Source organism: Hypanus sabinus, chromosome 5, assembly GCF_030144855.1.
Source record: "Hypanus sabinus isolate sHypSab1 chromosome 5, sHypSab1.hap1, whole genome shotgun sequence".
In the NCBI taxonomy this organism is placed as follows: domain Eukaryota; kingdom Metazoa; phylum Chordata; class Chondrichthyes; order Myliobatiformes; family Dasyatidae; genus Hypanus; species Hypanus sabinus.
In genome coordinates this window covers 672,074-689,778 of record NC_082710.1, presented here as the reverse complement: position 1 = coordinate 689,778, position 17,705 = coordinate 672,074, and the positions used below count along the sequence as shown (strand labels likewise).

The 17,705-nt window shown below is 41.8% G+C and overlaps 1 protein-coding gene across 9 annotated transcripts in view; it reads right to left on the bottom strand.

Annotated features, from left to right (window-relative positions):
* Positions 1-17,705, bottom strand: part of LOC132393875 (transmembrane protease serine 11C-like) — a 141,529-nt gene that overhangs the window by 38,678 nt on the left and 85,146 nt on the right. For 5 of the 9 annotated variants that reach the window (XM_059969275.1, XM_059969274.1, XM_059969278.1 and 2 more), the window contains 2 exons: positions 10,732-10,803; positions 9,633-9,704 (listed from right to left, as the gene is read on the bottom strand). The exons of 2 other annotated variants lie outside the window; for them this stretch is intronic. In XM_059969275.1, the coding sequence (XP_059825258.1) occupies positions 9,633-9,704; positions 10,732-10,803 (144 nt within the window). The remainder of the gene's footprint in view (positions 1-9,632; positions 9,705-10,731; positions 10,804-17,705) is intronic. 2 more of the 9 variants (XM_059969272.1, XM_059969271.1) reach the window with 2 other exon arrangements.

Sequence of the window (17,705 nt, the reverse complement as noted above, 5' to 3'; positions counted from 1 at the left end):
AAATCTGGAAAAAAAATTTGAAGCCTACAAATCGGAAACTTTACTCTTGTTTCTCTTTGCACAGGTAGTGCCTGACTTGTTGAGTGTTACCATGTTTTCTCTCTTTATTGTTTAATGATAAATATTTTCATTTAGAATCTACATTCAACATTGCTACAATGAATGAGGGGAATTTTCCCTTTCTCTGTTCTCCACTACCAGTCACACCCAACCTTTTATCTTAAGGCATCTACAGCAATTGCTATTGCAGCAGGAAATTATCATTAAGGAGGGCTTGTATCGCTGAACGATTCTAGTGAGGAGGTTGGTCTTCTTAAGATTGTAGGTATAAAAACATTAGGCAGTTCCTAGTCTCCTCAACTTGTACAGTGAAGTTGACCCTGGAACAGCCTCAAGATTTTGCCTAGGAGATGTTTGATTGACCCGTGATACAAGAAAAACTGACCATTCAGGGCCTCATCTTTTAGAGATAACTTGGCATGGTTCTCCTGCCATCATTCATTCAGCTGGAAGTCCTACATAAATACTTGTTGGACCCAATAGAGTCGTAAAAAAAACTGTCCATGTCATATGCTAGAAACATCAGGGACATGCAAAGTCTTTTACAAGAGTACAAGCTAGCAGGTGATAGGTGAATTCAGATGAGGTGGAAGGTGGGCAGGTGTGAGAAGGAGATAAAATAATAAGTTTGGAGGGGATAGGTGGAAGTGTTAAAGGGCTGAAGAAAAAAGAATCTCATTGGAGAGGACAGTGGAACATGAAAGGAGGAAGGGAACCAAAGGGGGGAGACAGGCAGATGAGAATAGAAGGAGCAAGAGGGGAACCAGAATGGGTAATAGAAAAAGAGAGAAAGAGGAGGGAAGCAAAATTATCAGAAGTTAGAGAAATTGATGTTCATGCCATGAGGAAGGAGGCCACCTAAGCATAATATGAGGTGTTGCTTCTCTGGCCTGAGTGCGGCTTCATCATGGCAGTAGAGGAGGCCATGGACATATATGTCAGAACGGGAGTGGGAAGTCAATTTGAAATGGGTGGCCACTGGGAGATCATGGTTTTTGCTAAAGTCATGTTAGGGATAGTCAGCATAGTCTCATTTGAGAAATATCTAACAAAACTCAGAGTTTTTGGAAGAGAATAGATGAGGATGCAGTGGACATTGTCTATATGGACTTTAGCAAAGCCTTTTACAAATGCTGTAAAAGCATTTGGCTGTACTCCTGCTACATGCATACAGACAGAGCTTAAAGAGCAAGGCTCCAGCAATCAAGACAACCAAGAGGTGGATGCAGGAGGCAGAGGAAAGATTACAGGATTGCCCTGAGTCAGTGGACTAGGTGGTGTCAGGAACTCATCTGAGGACCTAAATAGAACATAGAAAACCTACAGCACAATACAGGCCCTTCAGCTCACAATGCTGTGCCGAACATGTTCTTACTTTAGAAATTACCTAGGGTTACCCATAGCCCTCTATTTTTCTTAGCTCCATGTACCTATTCTGGAGTCTCTTAAAAATCCCTATTGTATCCACCTCCACCACCATTGCCGGCAGCCCATTCCATGCACTCATCACTCTCTTCGTAAAAAAAAAACTTACCCCTGCCATCTCCTCTGTACCTAGTTCCAAACCGGTTCCCTCTCATGTTAGCCATTTCAGCCCTGGGAAAAAACCTCTGTCTATCCACACAATCAATTCCTCTCATCATTTTATACACCTCTATCAGTTCACCTTTGATCCTCCATCGCTTCAAGGAGAAAAGGCCAAGTTCACTCAACCAAATGACAACACCAGGGTCATTACAGACTTTATTAAAACAGCTGTGGAGAAGCGTGTCCCTACGAAATCATTCAGGGTTTTCCCCAATCAGAAGCCCTGGATGAACAATGAAATCTGGAACCTGCTGAGAGCCAGATCAGTGACATTCAAATCTTGAGATCAAGAATGCTACAAGAGGAGCAGGTAGGATCTCTGGAAACCCATCTCGTGGCAAAACAGAGATTCCAGACTAGACAAGAATCAATGAGGGAGGGATGCTCGACAGCTGTGGCAGGTTTTGAATGCCAAAACCTCCTACAAAGCTAAATCTTATGACATAAGATCTTATGAAATCTTAGGACAGCAGAGTTTTGCTTCCAGATGAGCTCAATGCCTTCTATGCTCGCTTTGGACATCAGAACAGGGAGGAACCATCCACACTCCCATGTCGCCCAATGATCTTTTGGTCATCTTCAACCTCTTCCTCCAGCAGTGTGTGGTACCCACCTACTTCAAGCAACCAGTGCCCAAGAAGAGTGTGGTAACCTGTCTAAATAGCTTTCACCCAGTGGCACTTACATAGAACCATAGAACATTACAGCACAGAAACAGGCCTTTTGGCCCTTCTTGGCTGTGCCAAATTATTTTTCTGCCTGGTCCCACTGATCTGCACCTAGACCATATCCCTCCATACCCCTCTCATCCATGTACCCGTCCAAGTTTTTCTTAGATGTTAAAAGTGAGCCTGCATTCACTACTTCAACTGACAGTTCATTCCACACTCCCACTACACTCTGTGTGAAGAAGGTCCCTCTAACGTTCCCTTTAAACTTTTCCTTTTTCACCCTTAACCCATGTCCTCTGTTTTGTTTTCTCCCCTAGCCTCAGCGGAAAAAGCCTGCTTGCATTCACTCTATCTATACCCATCATAATTTTATACACCTCTATCAAATCTTCCCTCATTCTTCTACACTCCAGGAAATAAAGTCCTAACCTATTCAACTTTTCTCTGTAACTCAGTTTCTCAATTCCCAGCAACATCCTTGTAAACCTTCTCTGCACTCTTTCAACCTTATTAATATCCTTCCTGTAATTAGGTGACCAAAACTGCACACAATAATCCAAATTCGGCCTCACCAATGTCTTATACAACCTCACCATAACATTCCAACTCTTATACTCAAATCTTTGATTTATAAAGGCCAATGTACCAAAAGCTCTCTTTAATACCCTGTTTCCCTGTGACACCACTTTTAGGGAATTACGTATCTGTATTCCCAGATCCCTCTGTTCTACTGCACTCCTCAGTGTCCTACCATTTACCTTATAAATGGTATAGGTTTGAAAATAAAAAGGTTTGTCCTTCCAAAGTGCAATATCTCACACTTGTCTGCATTAAACTCCATCTGCCAATTTCAGCCCATTTTTCCAGCTGGTCCAAATCCCTCTGCAAGCTTTGAAAACCTTCCTCACTCTCCACTACACCTCCGATCTTTGTATCAGCAGCAAATTTGCTGATCCAATTTACCACATTATCATTCAGATCATTGATATAGATGACAAATAACAATGGACCCAGCACTGATCCCTGTGGCATACCACTAGTCACAGGTCTCCACTCAGAGAAGCAATCCTCCACTACCACTCTCTGGCTTCTCCCATTGAGCCAATGTCTAATCCAATTTACCACCTCACCATGTATACCTAGTGGTTGAATCTTTCTAACTAACCTACCACGTGGGATCTTGAAAAAGGCCTTACTGAAGTCCATGTAGGCACCATCCACTGCCTTCCCTTCATCCACTTTCCTGGTAATCTCCTTGAAAAAGTCTAATAGATTGGTTAAACATGACCTACCACGCACAAAGCCATGTTGACTCTCCTTAATAAGTCCCTGTATATCCAAATACTTGTAGATCCTATCTCTTAGAATTCCTCCCAATAATTTACCTACTACTGACTTCAAACTTACTGGCTTATAATTTCCTGGATTACTTTTAGAGCCTTTTTTAAACAACGGAACAACATGAGCTGTCCTCCAATCCTCCGGCACCTCACCTGCGGATACCGACATTTTAAATATATCTGCCAGGAACCCTGCAATTTCAACACTAGTCTCCTTCAAGGTCCGAGGGAATACTGGGGATTTATCTACTCTGATTTGCCTCAAGACAGCAAGCATCTCCTCCTCTTTAATCTGTATAGGTTCCATGATCTCACTACTTGTTTGCCTTATTTTCATAGACTCCTTGCCAGTTTCCTTAGTAAATACAGATGCAAAAAAACCATTTAAGATCTCCCTCATTTCTTTTGGGCCCATACATAGCCGACTACTCTGATCTTCAAAAGGACCAATTTTATCCCTTACTATCCTTTTGCTGTTAATATACCTGTAGAAGCTCTTAGGATTATCCTTCACCTTGACTGCCAAAGCAACCTCATGTCTTTTTTTTAGCCCTCCTGATTTCTTTCTTAAGTATTTTCTTGCACTTTTTATGCTCCTCAAACACCTTTTTTTGCTCCCTGTTGCCTATGCATGTCATATATCTCTCTCTTCTTTATCAGAGTTCCAATATCCTTCAAAAACCAAAGTTCCTTATTCTTATTCACTTTGCCTTTAATCCTAACAGAAGCATACAAACTCTGCATTCTCAAAAATTCTGCTTTGAAGGCCTCCCACTTACCGATCACATCCTTGCCAGAGAACAACCTATCCCAATCCACCCTTTTTAGATCCTTTCTCATTTCTTCAAATCTGGCCTTTTTCCAGTTTAGTACCTCAACCCGAGGACCAGATCTATCTTTATCCATGACCAAGTTGAAACTAATGGTGTTATGATCACTAGACCCAAAGTGTTACCCTACACACACTTCTGTCACTTCTCCTAACTCATTTCGTAATAGGAGATCTAATATTGCATCCTCTCTAGTTGGCACCTCTATATATTGATTTAGAAAACTTTCCTGAACACATTTTACAAACTCTAACCTGTCTAGACCTTTAACAGTATGGGAGTCCCAATCAATATGTGGAAAATTAAAATCCCCTACTATCACAACTTTATGTTTCCTGCAGTTGTCTGCTATCTCTCTGCAGATTTGCTCCTCCAATTTTCGCTGACTATTGGGTGGTCTATAGTACAACCCCATTAATGTGGTCATACCTTTCCTGTTTCTCAGCTCCACCCATATGGCCTCGGTAGACAAGCCCCCTGATCTGTCCTGCCTGAGCACTGCTGTAACATTTTCCCTGACTAGCAATGCCACCCCACCCCCCCACCCTTCATCCCTCTGCCTCTATCACGTCTGAAACATCAGAATCATGGAACATTAAGCTGTCAGTCCTGCCCCTCCTGTAGCCAAGTTTCACTAATGGCTATAATGTCATTATTCCATGTATCAATCCACACCCTCAGCTTGTCTGCCTTCCTCCACAATACTCGTTGTATTGAAATAGACACACCTCAGAAGATTATTACCACCACACATAACCCTTCTATTTCTGACGTTATATGAACTTTTAACATCACTTATTTTCACCCCCGCTCCACTATCTGCTCTGGCACCCTTGTTCTCATCCCCCTGCAAATCTAGTTTAAACCTTCTCTAATAGCACTAGCAAAACCGACTGCAAGGATATTGGTCCCCCTGTAGTTCAGGTGTAGCCTGTCTCTCTTGTACAGATCCCACCTGCCCCAGAAGATGTCCCAATGATCCAAAAATCTGAAACCCTGCCCCCACACCAGTTCCTCATCCACATGTTCATCCTCTAGAGCATCCTACACTTACCCTCACTGGCACATGGCACAGGTAGCAATCCTGAGATTACTACCCTCAAGGTCCTGCTTTTTAACTTCCTACCAAGCTCTCTATACTCATTCCTCAGACCTCCTCACTCTTTCTTCCTATGTCATTGGTACCGATGTGTACCTTGACATCTGGCTGCTCACCCTCCCACTTCAGAATGTTGTACACGCGATCAGAGACACCCCTTGACCCTGGCACCCGGGAGGCAACAAACCACCCGGGAGTCTCTGTCACGACCACAGAACCTCTTGTCTGTACCTCTAACTATTGAGTCCCCTATCACTACTGTTCTACTCTTCTTCCACCCTCCTTTCTGCACTGCAGAACCAGACTCAGTGCCAGAGATCCAGCTGCCGCAGTGGATCCACAGTGATGAAGTGTTCTGAGAGGTTGGTGTTGAAGCCTATCAGCTCCTGTCTGAGTATCAATTTGGATCCACTCCAATTCGCCTACCAAAGCAACAAACCTACAGCTGACGCTATCTTGTAGGCTTCACGCAACTCTGGAACAACATACATCAGAATGCCTTTTATCGATTACAGCTCAGCATTTAACAATATCAACTCCTGAAGATTAATCAGTAAACTTAAAGATCTGGACCTCAATACCTTCTTGTGCGAATGTATCCTGGATTTCCTCACGTAGACGCCAGTCAGTTCAGATTGGCAAAAGCACCTCCTCCACAATCTCCCTCAACACAGGAGCACCAAAGTGATGTGTACGTGCACACCTTTGTTCTACTCACTTTACACCTATGAATGTGTGGCTCAGTAGAGCTCCAACACCATATACAAGTTTGCTGATGACACCACTGTTGTGGGCTGCATCAAAGGTGGTGATGAATCAGCATGCAGGAGGGAGATTGAAAACTTGGCTGAGTGGTGTAATAACAACAACCTCTCACTCAATGTCCATAAGACCAAGGAACTGATTGTAGATTTCAGGAGAGGGAAACCAGAGGTTCATGAGCCAGTAATCACTAGGGGATCAGAGGTGGAGAAGGTCAATATCTTTGAATTCCTGGCTGTCACCATTTCAGAGGAACTGTCCTGGACCCATCATATAAATATTATTGCAAAGAAAACATAACAGCGCCTCTACTTCCTCAGGAGTCTGCGGAGATTCACATGTCATTAAAAACCTAGGCAAACTTATATACAAACGTTTGTAAGTGTGTGGTGGGAAGTTTGCTGACTGGCTGCATTTCAGCCTGCTATGGGAACACCAATGCCTTTGAGCGGAAAATCCGACAAAAGGTAGTGGATTCAGCCCAGTACATCACAGGTAATACGCTCCCAACCATTGAGCACATCTATGTGAAACATTGTCATAGAAAAGCAGCATCCATCATCTAAGATCCTCACCACTCAGGACATACTCTTTTCTTGCTGCTGCCATCAGGTAGAAGGTACAGGTGCCTCAGGACCTGCACCATCAGGTTCAAGAACAGTTACTACCCCTCAACCATCAGGTTCTTCCATAAGAACATAAGAAATAGGAGCAGGAATAGACCATCCAGTCCATTGAGCCTGGACATCTAAATATTGACTTTTACGGGAAACCAACCCACACAGATCAGTACCTACAGTTTGACTCTCATCACCCATTAGAACATAAGCTGAGGGTTATCAGAGCACTACATCACCATGCTGAGAAAGTGTCTACCAACATTACAGCTAAAGACAAGGAGTGCAAGTATTTGAGAGAAGCCTTGAAAACTTGTGGCTATCCTGACTGGACCTTCATCAAGACAGCAACAAAAACCAGTAGGGACATCACCACATCAGACAGATGTAAGGAACAAAGCAGATAAAAAACATAGTCATCCCGTATGTAGCTGGAATTTCAGAGAAACTCTGAGGATTTTCAACAAATATCAAACTCCTGTGTTTTTCAAACCAACAAACACACTCAGACAGAAACTCATCCACCCCAAGGATCCCACAGTCAAACATAACCAGGGCAATATTGTATATGCTATCCAATGCAATGAGAACTGCACAGATCTGTATATGGGCAAGACAAAACAACCACTTCATAAATGGATGGCCCCACATAGGAGGACTAACACTCCAGGTCAAGACTTGGCTGTATATCTATACCTAAAGGACAAGGGACAGTCCTTTGATGATAACAATGTTCACATTTTGGACAGGGAGGACTGGTGGTTTGAAAGAGGGGTTAAAGAATCCACCTTTGTCAAATTGGAAAACCCATCCCTGAACAGAGGGGCTGGGGTACAACACCAGTACAGGTATTTACAATGCAGTCCTTAAACCTCAACACAGGTGTCTCCACAACAGTTCACACCTTCATTCGTGCAAACATAAGATTAATGAATTTCCATTACCTCTACAATGTTTAATGACCCTCATGTGATTGCTATACCTTTAAATAGAGTGTATAAATCAGAGAACTACCCACCATAGATTAGAACTGAAGAAATCTTTCAGATGAGTGGCAAAGTATTTTCTAGATAACACAGCAAGTCTAGTTGCCTTTGATATTGTCTTCTGATGGTTTTTAAAAACTTCCCAAACCTCAACCTTCCCACTAATTTTTGCAATATTATATGCCCTCTCTTTTGCTTTTATGCAGCGGGTGGGAATCTGTGGAATTCATTGGCTTAGGTGGGTGTGGAGGCCAAGTCATTGGGTATATTTAAAGTGGATCCTGGTGGTTTCTTGATTATTCGGGATGTCAACTGTTATGGGGAGAAGGCAGGAGAATGGAATTAAGCATGAAAATATATCAGCCACAATGGAAGACAGAGCAGACTTGATGGGCTACATGGCCAAGACTACTGTCTTATGGTCTCATGGTTGCTGTGCTGTGTGGTTTGTTGGGCCGGAAGGGCCTGTTCCTCTCTGTATCTCTAAATAAATAAAATATATAATGTAGATAATGGAACTGTCCCGAAATATTGAACATTGCAGAAGGAGAGAAACATTGCTGTGATGCTAGAAGAGTCATTTTGAAGAGTGGACATCACCCTGAGGTACAGTAATAAAAACATGAAAGATCTCTTCTTGTATCAATGAATCACATAGAACACAGTTTGATTTCCACACCAAGGTATAGTGAATGGTCATCTTTCTAGTGTTGTGTCATGAAGTCTTATTCAATTGAACTGCAGATTTAGGATAAATAACAAAGTTGATTTTTCAACTGTTCTTTCCTGGAAAATCAGTAACTGAGCCTTGGCTCAATTTTTGTCTCCGCAAGATGGTGTTGGTAACCACCAGCAATATCTTACAGGCAGTTCACAAAACTACCAGATGCTTCTTCTGAATTGGGATTGCTGCAATCCACAGCATGTAATTTCCCTTTAAGGGATGTACTTTTGAACAGACTAAACAAACTGACACTTTTGTAATCTCCTGGCGGATTAGGCAAACTAGACTCTCAAGAGTGCCGATACAGTCCTTGCTAAGGGTGGATGCTGGGTCAAGGCCTGATAGTGGAAGATGAACCCGTGCTCGGTTCCATCAATCCACTTTGATTAAAACATCAAGCATGATTAAAGTCATTAAGGCTGAGAGCGGGAGACAAATAGCCGTTCGGCACCATCTTCCTAGGTCTCTCTCTCTCTTGAACTACCAGTTGTGAAAAGATCATGCCGGGAGTGTTCTCCTGATTTGGCAACATTTAGAACTTGAGCACAAGCTCTTCAGTAGCTCCAGTGGTAGTACTGAGAGATATTGGAGATGGTAGGAATCACTACCAGGTTTTGCAGGCTGTGTAAATGTCACAATTGCACTGTTTGGAAGAAAAGGAGAAACACTTTCCCAGCTCTTCCTCCTGCTAATACATCTCAATTAATGTTAATAAAAATTGTTTATAAATCTCTTGTTGCAATACGTGTAAGTTACTGTGTGTAAACTGAATTACTTTTTTGTGTTAGAACATTAATTACACTTATCAACATACAAGCTCCTTCTACATTCAAAAAGCTAGTCTGCTGAAATAAAAAAAATATAATTATGGGAACTTATTTTACTTTGAAGCATTCTGGTGTGTAAGTTCTATTTATTTGTGTGTGGAAATACTGTAGATAAAATTTCAATCTTACTTTGTGATTCCTCCTTCGATGTAAGCATGTTTGATATCTCCGTGGTAGTTGCAGCATTTGAGTTCGGCATAGCTGATATATTTGTGGAAAATGCAAAAAGAAGCATATCAGAAGGATGGAAAATTATCTGAAACTTCCATCACCCTTTGGAAATCCATTCACTTAGATACACTTCTGGAGATGGCAGAAATCCCTATTGAAGATGACAAGAATCCAGTAGTAATACTGTACTGTACTGAGAGATATTGGAGATGGCAGGAATCCCTATCAGGTTTTGCAGACTGTGTGAAAAAAACAGTCCTTATTGCACTGTTTGGAATAAAAGGAGAAAAAACTTTCCATTTGTTCTTCTTGCTAATTAACCACATAACCATATAGCAATTACAGCACGGAAACAGGCCATCTCGGCCCTCCTAGTCCGTGCCGAACTCTTAATCTCACCTAGTCCCACCTACCCGCACTCAGCCCATAACCCTCCACTCCTTTCCTGTCCATATACCTATCCAATTTTACCTTAAATGACACAACTGAACTGGCCTCTACTACTTCTACAGGAAGCTCATTCCACACAGCTATCACTCTCTGAGTAAAGAAATACCCCCTCGTGTTTCCCTTAAACTTCTGCCCCCTGACTCTCAAATCATGTCCTTTCGTTTGAATCTCCCCTACTCTCAATGGAAACAGCCTATTCACGTCAACTCTATCTATCCCTCTCAAAATTTTAAATACCTCGATCAAATCCCCCCTCAACCTTCTACGCTCCAATGAATAGAGACCTAACTTGTTCAACCTTTTAATTGTTCAATTGTTCCTAACTTGTTCAATTACCTCTCAATCAATGTCATTAAAACATTAATATCTTGTTGCAATTTGTGGGAATTTGCTGGGTGCAAACTGAATGACTTTTGTCAGTGTTAGAACAATTATTACAATGATCAAAGTATTTTGAAGCTCATTTTACTCTCTGATAGCTAGTCTGTTGAAATAAGAATCATAATCATGGCAACTTATTTCATTGTGAGGCATTCTGCTGTGCAAGTTCCATTTATTTACCAAAATCTAGACTTTTGGAAATATTGAGGTAAAATTTCAATCTTACTTTGTGATTCCTCCTTCGATGTAAGCATGTTTGATATTTCCATGGTAGTTGTGGCATCTGAGTTTTGTATAGCTGATATATTTGTGGAAAATGCAAAAAAAAAATATCAGAGAGATGGAAAATTATCTGAAGCTTCCACCAGCCTTTCAAAATCCATTAGTTTCAAAGTAAATATGCAAAAAAATAGGTCTGGTCCAGGTGTTGAGATTCTAAATTGGAGAAAGGCCAATTGTGATGGTATCAGAAAGGATCAGACAAGTCTGCATTGGGACAGGCAGTTCTCTGGCAAAAGTGTACATGGTAAATAGGAAACACGAGGAAATCTGCAGATGCTGGAAATTCAAACAACACACACAAAATGCTGGCGTAACGCAGCAGGCCAGCCAGCATCTATAAGGAGAAGCACAGTCAACATTTCGGGCCGAAACCCTTCATCAGGAAGTTAGTCCTGACGAAGGGTCTCGGCCCGAAACGTCGACTGTGCTTCTCCCTATAGATGCTGCCTGGCCTGCTGCGTTCCGCCAGCATTTTGTGTGGATGGTAAATGGGAGGCCTGCAAAAATGAAGTTTGAGAGAACAAATGTTTATGTCCCTGTCAGAATAAAAGATGAAGATATCAGTTGTAGGGAAGCTTGGTTTTCAAGAGATGTTGAGGCCCTAGTTAAGTAAAAAAGGAGGTGCATTGCTGGTATAGGCAAGTAGGAACAGATGGGGTGCTTATGAAGTATAAGAAATACAGGAGAACTCTTAAGAAAGAAATCAGGATGGCTAAAAGAAGGCATGAGTTTGCCCTAGCAAACGAAGTAAAGGAGAATCCTAAGGGATTCTGCTGATATGTTAAGAGTAAAACTGGTCCTCTGAAAGATCAGAATGGTAGTCTATGTATGTAGCCAAAAGAGATGGGGAGATCTTAAATAATTTTTTTGCGTGTGTATTTACTCAGGACAACAGAGTCTATAGGAGTGAGGCAAAGCAGCATCAACTTCATGTACCCTATACCGATCACAGAGAAGGAGTTATTTGGAGTCCTGAGGCAAATTAAGGCATGGATAAATCCCCAAGGCCTGACAAGGTATTCCCTCATACTCTATAGGAGGCAAGTGCAGAAATTGCTGTAGCCCTAGCAGAGATATTTAAAACATCTTAGTGACAAGATAGGTACCAGAGGATTGGAAGATAGCCAATGTTCTTCCACTGTTCAAGCAAATCTCTAAAGATAAAACCAGGAAACTATAGGCCAGTGAGTCTGATATCAGTGGTTGGAAAGTTATTGGAACATATTCTGAGGGACTGGATGTATAAGTATTTAGATAGACATGGACTGATTAAGGATAGTCAGCATGGCTTTGTGTGTAGTAGGTCACGTCTAACCAATCTTGGACTTTTTTGAGGAAGTTACCAGGAAAGTTGATGAAGGCTGTTGTCTCATGGACTTTACTAAGGCATTTGACAAGATCTTGAATAGAATACTCACTCAGTATTCAAGATTAGGTAGTAAACTGGATCAGACATTGGCTCTGTGGGAGAAGCCAGAGAACGGTAGTAGATGGTTGCCTCTCTGACTGGAGGTCTATGACTAGTGGCATGCCCCAGGGATTGGTATTGAGTCTGTTGTTGTTTGTCATCTGTATCAACCATCTGGATGATAATGTGATTCACTGAAACAGCAAATTTGTGGCAGATACGAAGATGGGGTTGTGAAGTGGACAGTGAGGAAGACTTATAGAGGAATCTGGACCAGTTGGAAAATGGGCTGAAAATTGGCAGATGGAATTTAATAAGGAAAGATTGAATTGTTTATTATTTTATTCCTTGGAATGTAGAAAATTGAGAGGAGATTTGATACAGGTATACAAAATTATGAGAGTTATAGATAGGGTAAATAGAAGCAGACTTTTTTCACTGAGGTTGGGTGGGACTACAACCAGAGGTCATGGGTTGAGGGTGAGAGGTGAAAAGTTTAAGAAAAAGCTCTTCACTCAGAGGGCCATGAGAGTATGAAAAGAGCTGCCAGCATGAGTGCTGCATGCAAGATTGATTTCAATGTTTAAATGAAGTAGTTTGGATAGGTACATGGCTGGTAGGGGTATGGAGAGCTGAGATGCTGGTGTAGGTCAATAGGAGTATGCAGTTTAAATGGTTCAGCATGAACTAGATGGACTGATGGTCTTGTTTCTGTGCTGTACTTCCCTATGGCTCTATGACTCCATTCATTTAGAGACACTCCTTCCTCCTTTTTAAGAACATAAGAACATAAGAGATAGGAACAGGAGTAGGCCATCCGACCCATCGAGTCTGCCCCAACATTCAATAAGATCATGGCAGATCTGTCTGTAAACTCAACTCCATCTACCTGCCTTTTCCCCATAACCCTTCATTCCCCTACTACGTAAAAATATACCTAACTGTATTTTAAATATATTTAGTGAAGAGGGCTCAAATTCCACAGATTCACCACTCTCTGGGAGAAACAGTTTCTCTTCATCTCCGTCTTAATCTTCTCCCTTGAATCTTGAGGCAATGTCCCCTAGTTCTAGCCTCACCTACCAATGGATCTGCACAATCTCTTATGTCTCTCCTTTCTCCATCGCTCTGCACATTTTCTTCTGTCATTCCTTAATCCAATTCCTTTTTGAAAGTTACAATTGATTTCACAATTTTTCTAGATTGTGCAGTCCAGATTATAACAAATGCCAAATTTGTTGGTCTCAGATAAGAATGGATATTTTTACTTGTTAACCAAGAGATGCTGTTTTTCAGAGTATAGTTATCATGGCTTGGCAAGGAAATGATGGTTACTTTTCTATTTATCTTGTTTACATTTCCAGCACAAACAAAGAAAATCCAATGTTCACAATTAGCATAGCAGCACAGTAACCTTTCTCTTCCAAAATTTCATGATGAACAGTTTTGTAAATGGTTGATTAACTTTAATACCAGATGCCATGCATTAAAGGTGAGAGGGTGTTGGTCCATAGAAGATGTGAGGGGTAGGATTTTTACTCAGAGAGGCAAGGATGCCTGGAATGTGCTGCCTCATATGATGATAGAGGTAAATATATTGGAAGCTTTTAAGAGATGTTTGGATAGACACATGGATATATGGAAGATGGTCTGTACCAGAAAACCAGGTATGACTTGTGAAGGGCTATTTCAGGGGCGAAGAGACAATTTTGAATGAGGTTGGAGGTGACATCGAATGCATGACAACTCTGGCAGGGTTTGTAAGACACTAATTCCTACAAAGCAAAACCCAACAGCATGAATGCCAGTGATGCTTCACTACCAGATGAACTCAACACCTTCTATGCCCGCTTTGAAAGTGAGAACACAACTACAGCTGTGAAGATCCCTGCTGAACCTGGTGACCCTGTGATCTCTGTCTCAGAGGCTGATGATAGGCTGTCTTTAAAGAGAGTGAACCCTTGCAAGGTGGAAGGCCTCGACGGAGTATTTGGTAGGCTCTGAAAACTTGTGCCAACCAGCTGGCAGGAGTATTCAAGGACATTTTCAACCTCTCACTGCTACGGGTGGAAGATCCCACTTGCTTCAAAAAAGCAACAATTTTACCAGTGCCTAAGAAGAATAATGTGAGCTGTCTTAATGACTATTGCACTCATATTGACAGGGATGAAATGCTTTGAGAGGTTGGTCAAGACTAGACTGAACTCTTGCCTCAGCAAGGACCTGGACCCATGCAATTTGCCTATCGCCACAGTAGGTCAATGGCAGATGCAATCGCAATGGCTCTTCACACGCTTTAGACCACCTGGACAACACAAATACCTACGTCAGGATGCTGTTTATCGAATATAGCTCAGCATTTAACACCATCGTTCCCACTATTCTGATGATAGGTTACAGAACCCGGGCCTCTGTACCTCCCTCTCCAATTGGATCCTTGACTTCCTAAATGGAAGACCACAATCTGTGTGGATTGGTGATAACATCACCTCCTCACTGACGATCACATCAGGGGTGTGTGCTTAGCCCACTACTCTATTCTCGATATACCCATGACTGTGTGTCTAGGCATAGCTCAGATACCATCTATAAATATGCTGATGATACAACCATGGTTGGTAGGATCTCAGATGGAGATGAGAGGGTGTACAGGAGCAAGATATACCAGCTAGTTGAGTGGTGTTGCAGCAACAATCTTGCACTCAACGTCAGTAAGACAAAAGAGCTGATTGTGGACTTCAGCAATGGTAAGATGAAGGAACACATACCAATCCTCATAGAGAGGTCAGAGGTGGAGAGGATGAGCAGTTTCAAGTTCCTGGGTGTCAAGATCTCTGAGGATCTAACCTGGTCCCAACATATCGATGCAGCTATAAAGCAGGCAAGACAGTGGCTATACTTCATTAGGAGTTTGGAGAGATTTGGTATGTCAACAAATAAACTCAAAAACTTCTATAGTTGTAGCGTGGAGAGCACTCTGACAGGCTGCATCACTGTCTGGTGTGGGTTGGGGGGGGTGCTACTGCACAAGACCGAAAGAAGCTGCAGGGGGTTGTAGATTTAGTTGGCTTCATCTTGGGCACTAGCCTACAATATACCCAGGACATCTTCAAGGAGTGGTGTCTCAGAAAGGCAGCGTCCAGTATTAAGGACCCCCAGCACCTAGGGCATGCCCTTTTCTCACTGTTACCATTGAGTATGAGGTACAGAAGCCTGAAGGCACACACTCAGTGATTCAGGAACAGCTTCTTCCCCTGTGCCATCAGATTCCTAAATAAACATTGAACCCATGAACACTACCTCACTTTTTAAATATACGAGGGGTGATTGATAAGTTCGTGGCCTAAAGTAGGAGTCAATTTTAGAAAACCTAGCACAAATTTTTTTTTCAACATAGCCACACCTACATTTACACACTTAGTCCAGTGGTCATGGAGCATACGGATCTTGGATCTCGAGGAAGTGTCCACAGCAGGGGTGATTGATAAGTTTGTGGACTAAGGTAGAAGGCGATGATTTATCAAATTTATCAATCACCCATCTGTAGACACTTACTGGAGGTCCAAAATCCATATGCTCCACAACTTCCGGACTGTGTGTAAGTGTAGGAGGGGACTATGTTGAAAAATTAATGTGTTAGGTTTTCTAAAAACGACTCCTTCTACCTTAGGCCACGAACTTATCAATCACTCCTCATATATTCTAGTTTTGCACGATTTTTAATCTATTCAGCTTACATATACTTTAATTGATTTACTTATTTATTTACATTTTTTCTTCTATATTATGTATTGCATTGAATTGCTGCTGATAAGTTTACAAATTTCACAATTACAATACATGCTGGTGATAATAAACCTGATTCTGGAGGGATATGGACGGTGTAGGTAGGAGCAATTAGCATTTGGGTGTTTTTGATTTGCTTTTTAGCTGGTTCAATGTAACATTGTGGGTGGACAACCTGCTCCTGTGCTGTACGCTTCTATGTTTTATGTTCTTATAGTTTTGCCAAGAGGGTGATTAAAATCACTAATAAAGTAGCACACAAAATATACAGCCATGTTGCTCTTGTGTGGCAATGCTCCAAATTTAGAGAATCTGATTATTTTTAGAAAGAATAATTCAACAGAAAATATTTGAGGAGGAATGTTAGAAAATTTAAAACCTATGTATTATTATCAATAATTATCAGTAAATGTATCAAATGACCAAAAGTACAAGTGGATCTTCACAGTGAACTTTCACTGATAAAATGTTGCCTCCTTTTGAAACTTTGGCTTCTCTTCTGCCAGAAATACTATCAGGTGAATAGAACACAAAATTATAAAGGTTCACTTCTTAAGACCAGGGACTATCACAGCCAATATTGCAAGCAGTGCTTGTTTTGACTACTACAAGTACAAGAGACACAAAATATCATCTGTATCACAAGTGGCACTTTGGTTTAATAAACACTTCATTATTGTTCTGTGAAATTTATTTTCTCAGGCCTCATTGGTGAAAGCCGCTGTTTGTGGCAGCTTTTGGAGTTTGAATTGTGCCCAATCAGTGAACAGGAGCGTGAGATGAAGAGGCAACTTCACGCAGGTCTATGATTGAAGATTAAAAAATAACCCTTTGTGGCAGTTTTTGGAGTTTGAACTGTGCCAATCAGTGAAAGGGATTCATTAACAAGGGCAAATAAAAATAAGGCAAGAACATGCAGAGCAGCCATTGTTGGAGTCGGCCTGTGTTAGAGTGGGGAGGCTTTGGCTTATCAGGCTTAGGTGAGATCAGGCTTGGATGAGGAAAGTATTCAAATTCAAGTTTAATTATCATTCAGCCATTATGTACATGAATACTGCCAAATGAAGTAGCTTTCCTTTAGGCCAAATTGTTTTACATATGCAGTGGAAGGCACACAGCACATTCAAGATAGCAAGTACACATACAGTCATGCAAGAAAAAATATATGTATAGCGCAAGTCCCTCAGTGACATGTCCCACAAATTGATAGTGCAGTTCCAGGCAGTCCACAAACAAACACACACACACACACACAATCCAGTTTGTCATTCCACCAATCGAACATTGGAGGGAGCACTGATGGGAGAGGACAGCTCACAACTGAGCATGGACAAACACTACCCCACCTCTGGCGTCTCCTCTCTTGGACTGCAGTAGCACGCAAGCCCGTGGCTTGAGACCTAGTCCTCACTACAACCAAGGCCACACAGCACCCCTGCCATCTGTTGCATCACCAAACAAGAGAAACAGGCCTGCAGCATCTTACATCATCAATGTTCACAAGGGTCCTATCGCAAGGGAAACATCTAAGACAATCACCCACAGTCATACTGCATGCCGCCTTTGTGCACCACCTCTGATGCCTTTGATGCCTTCCTGTAGGAGGGAGCAACACGGTCTGCACCATCCAACTCCTCTGCCAGTGAACAGGTCACTGATGGGGTAGACCTGGATTGTCCTGTGATTGCAAAAAATGGCAATTAAAGAAGAAGAAAAACACCTTT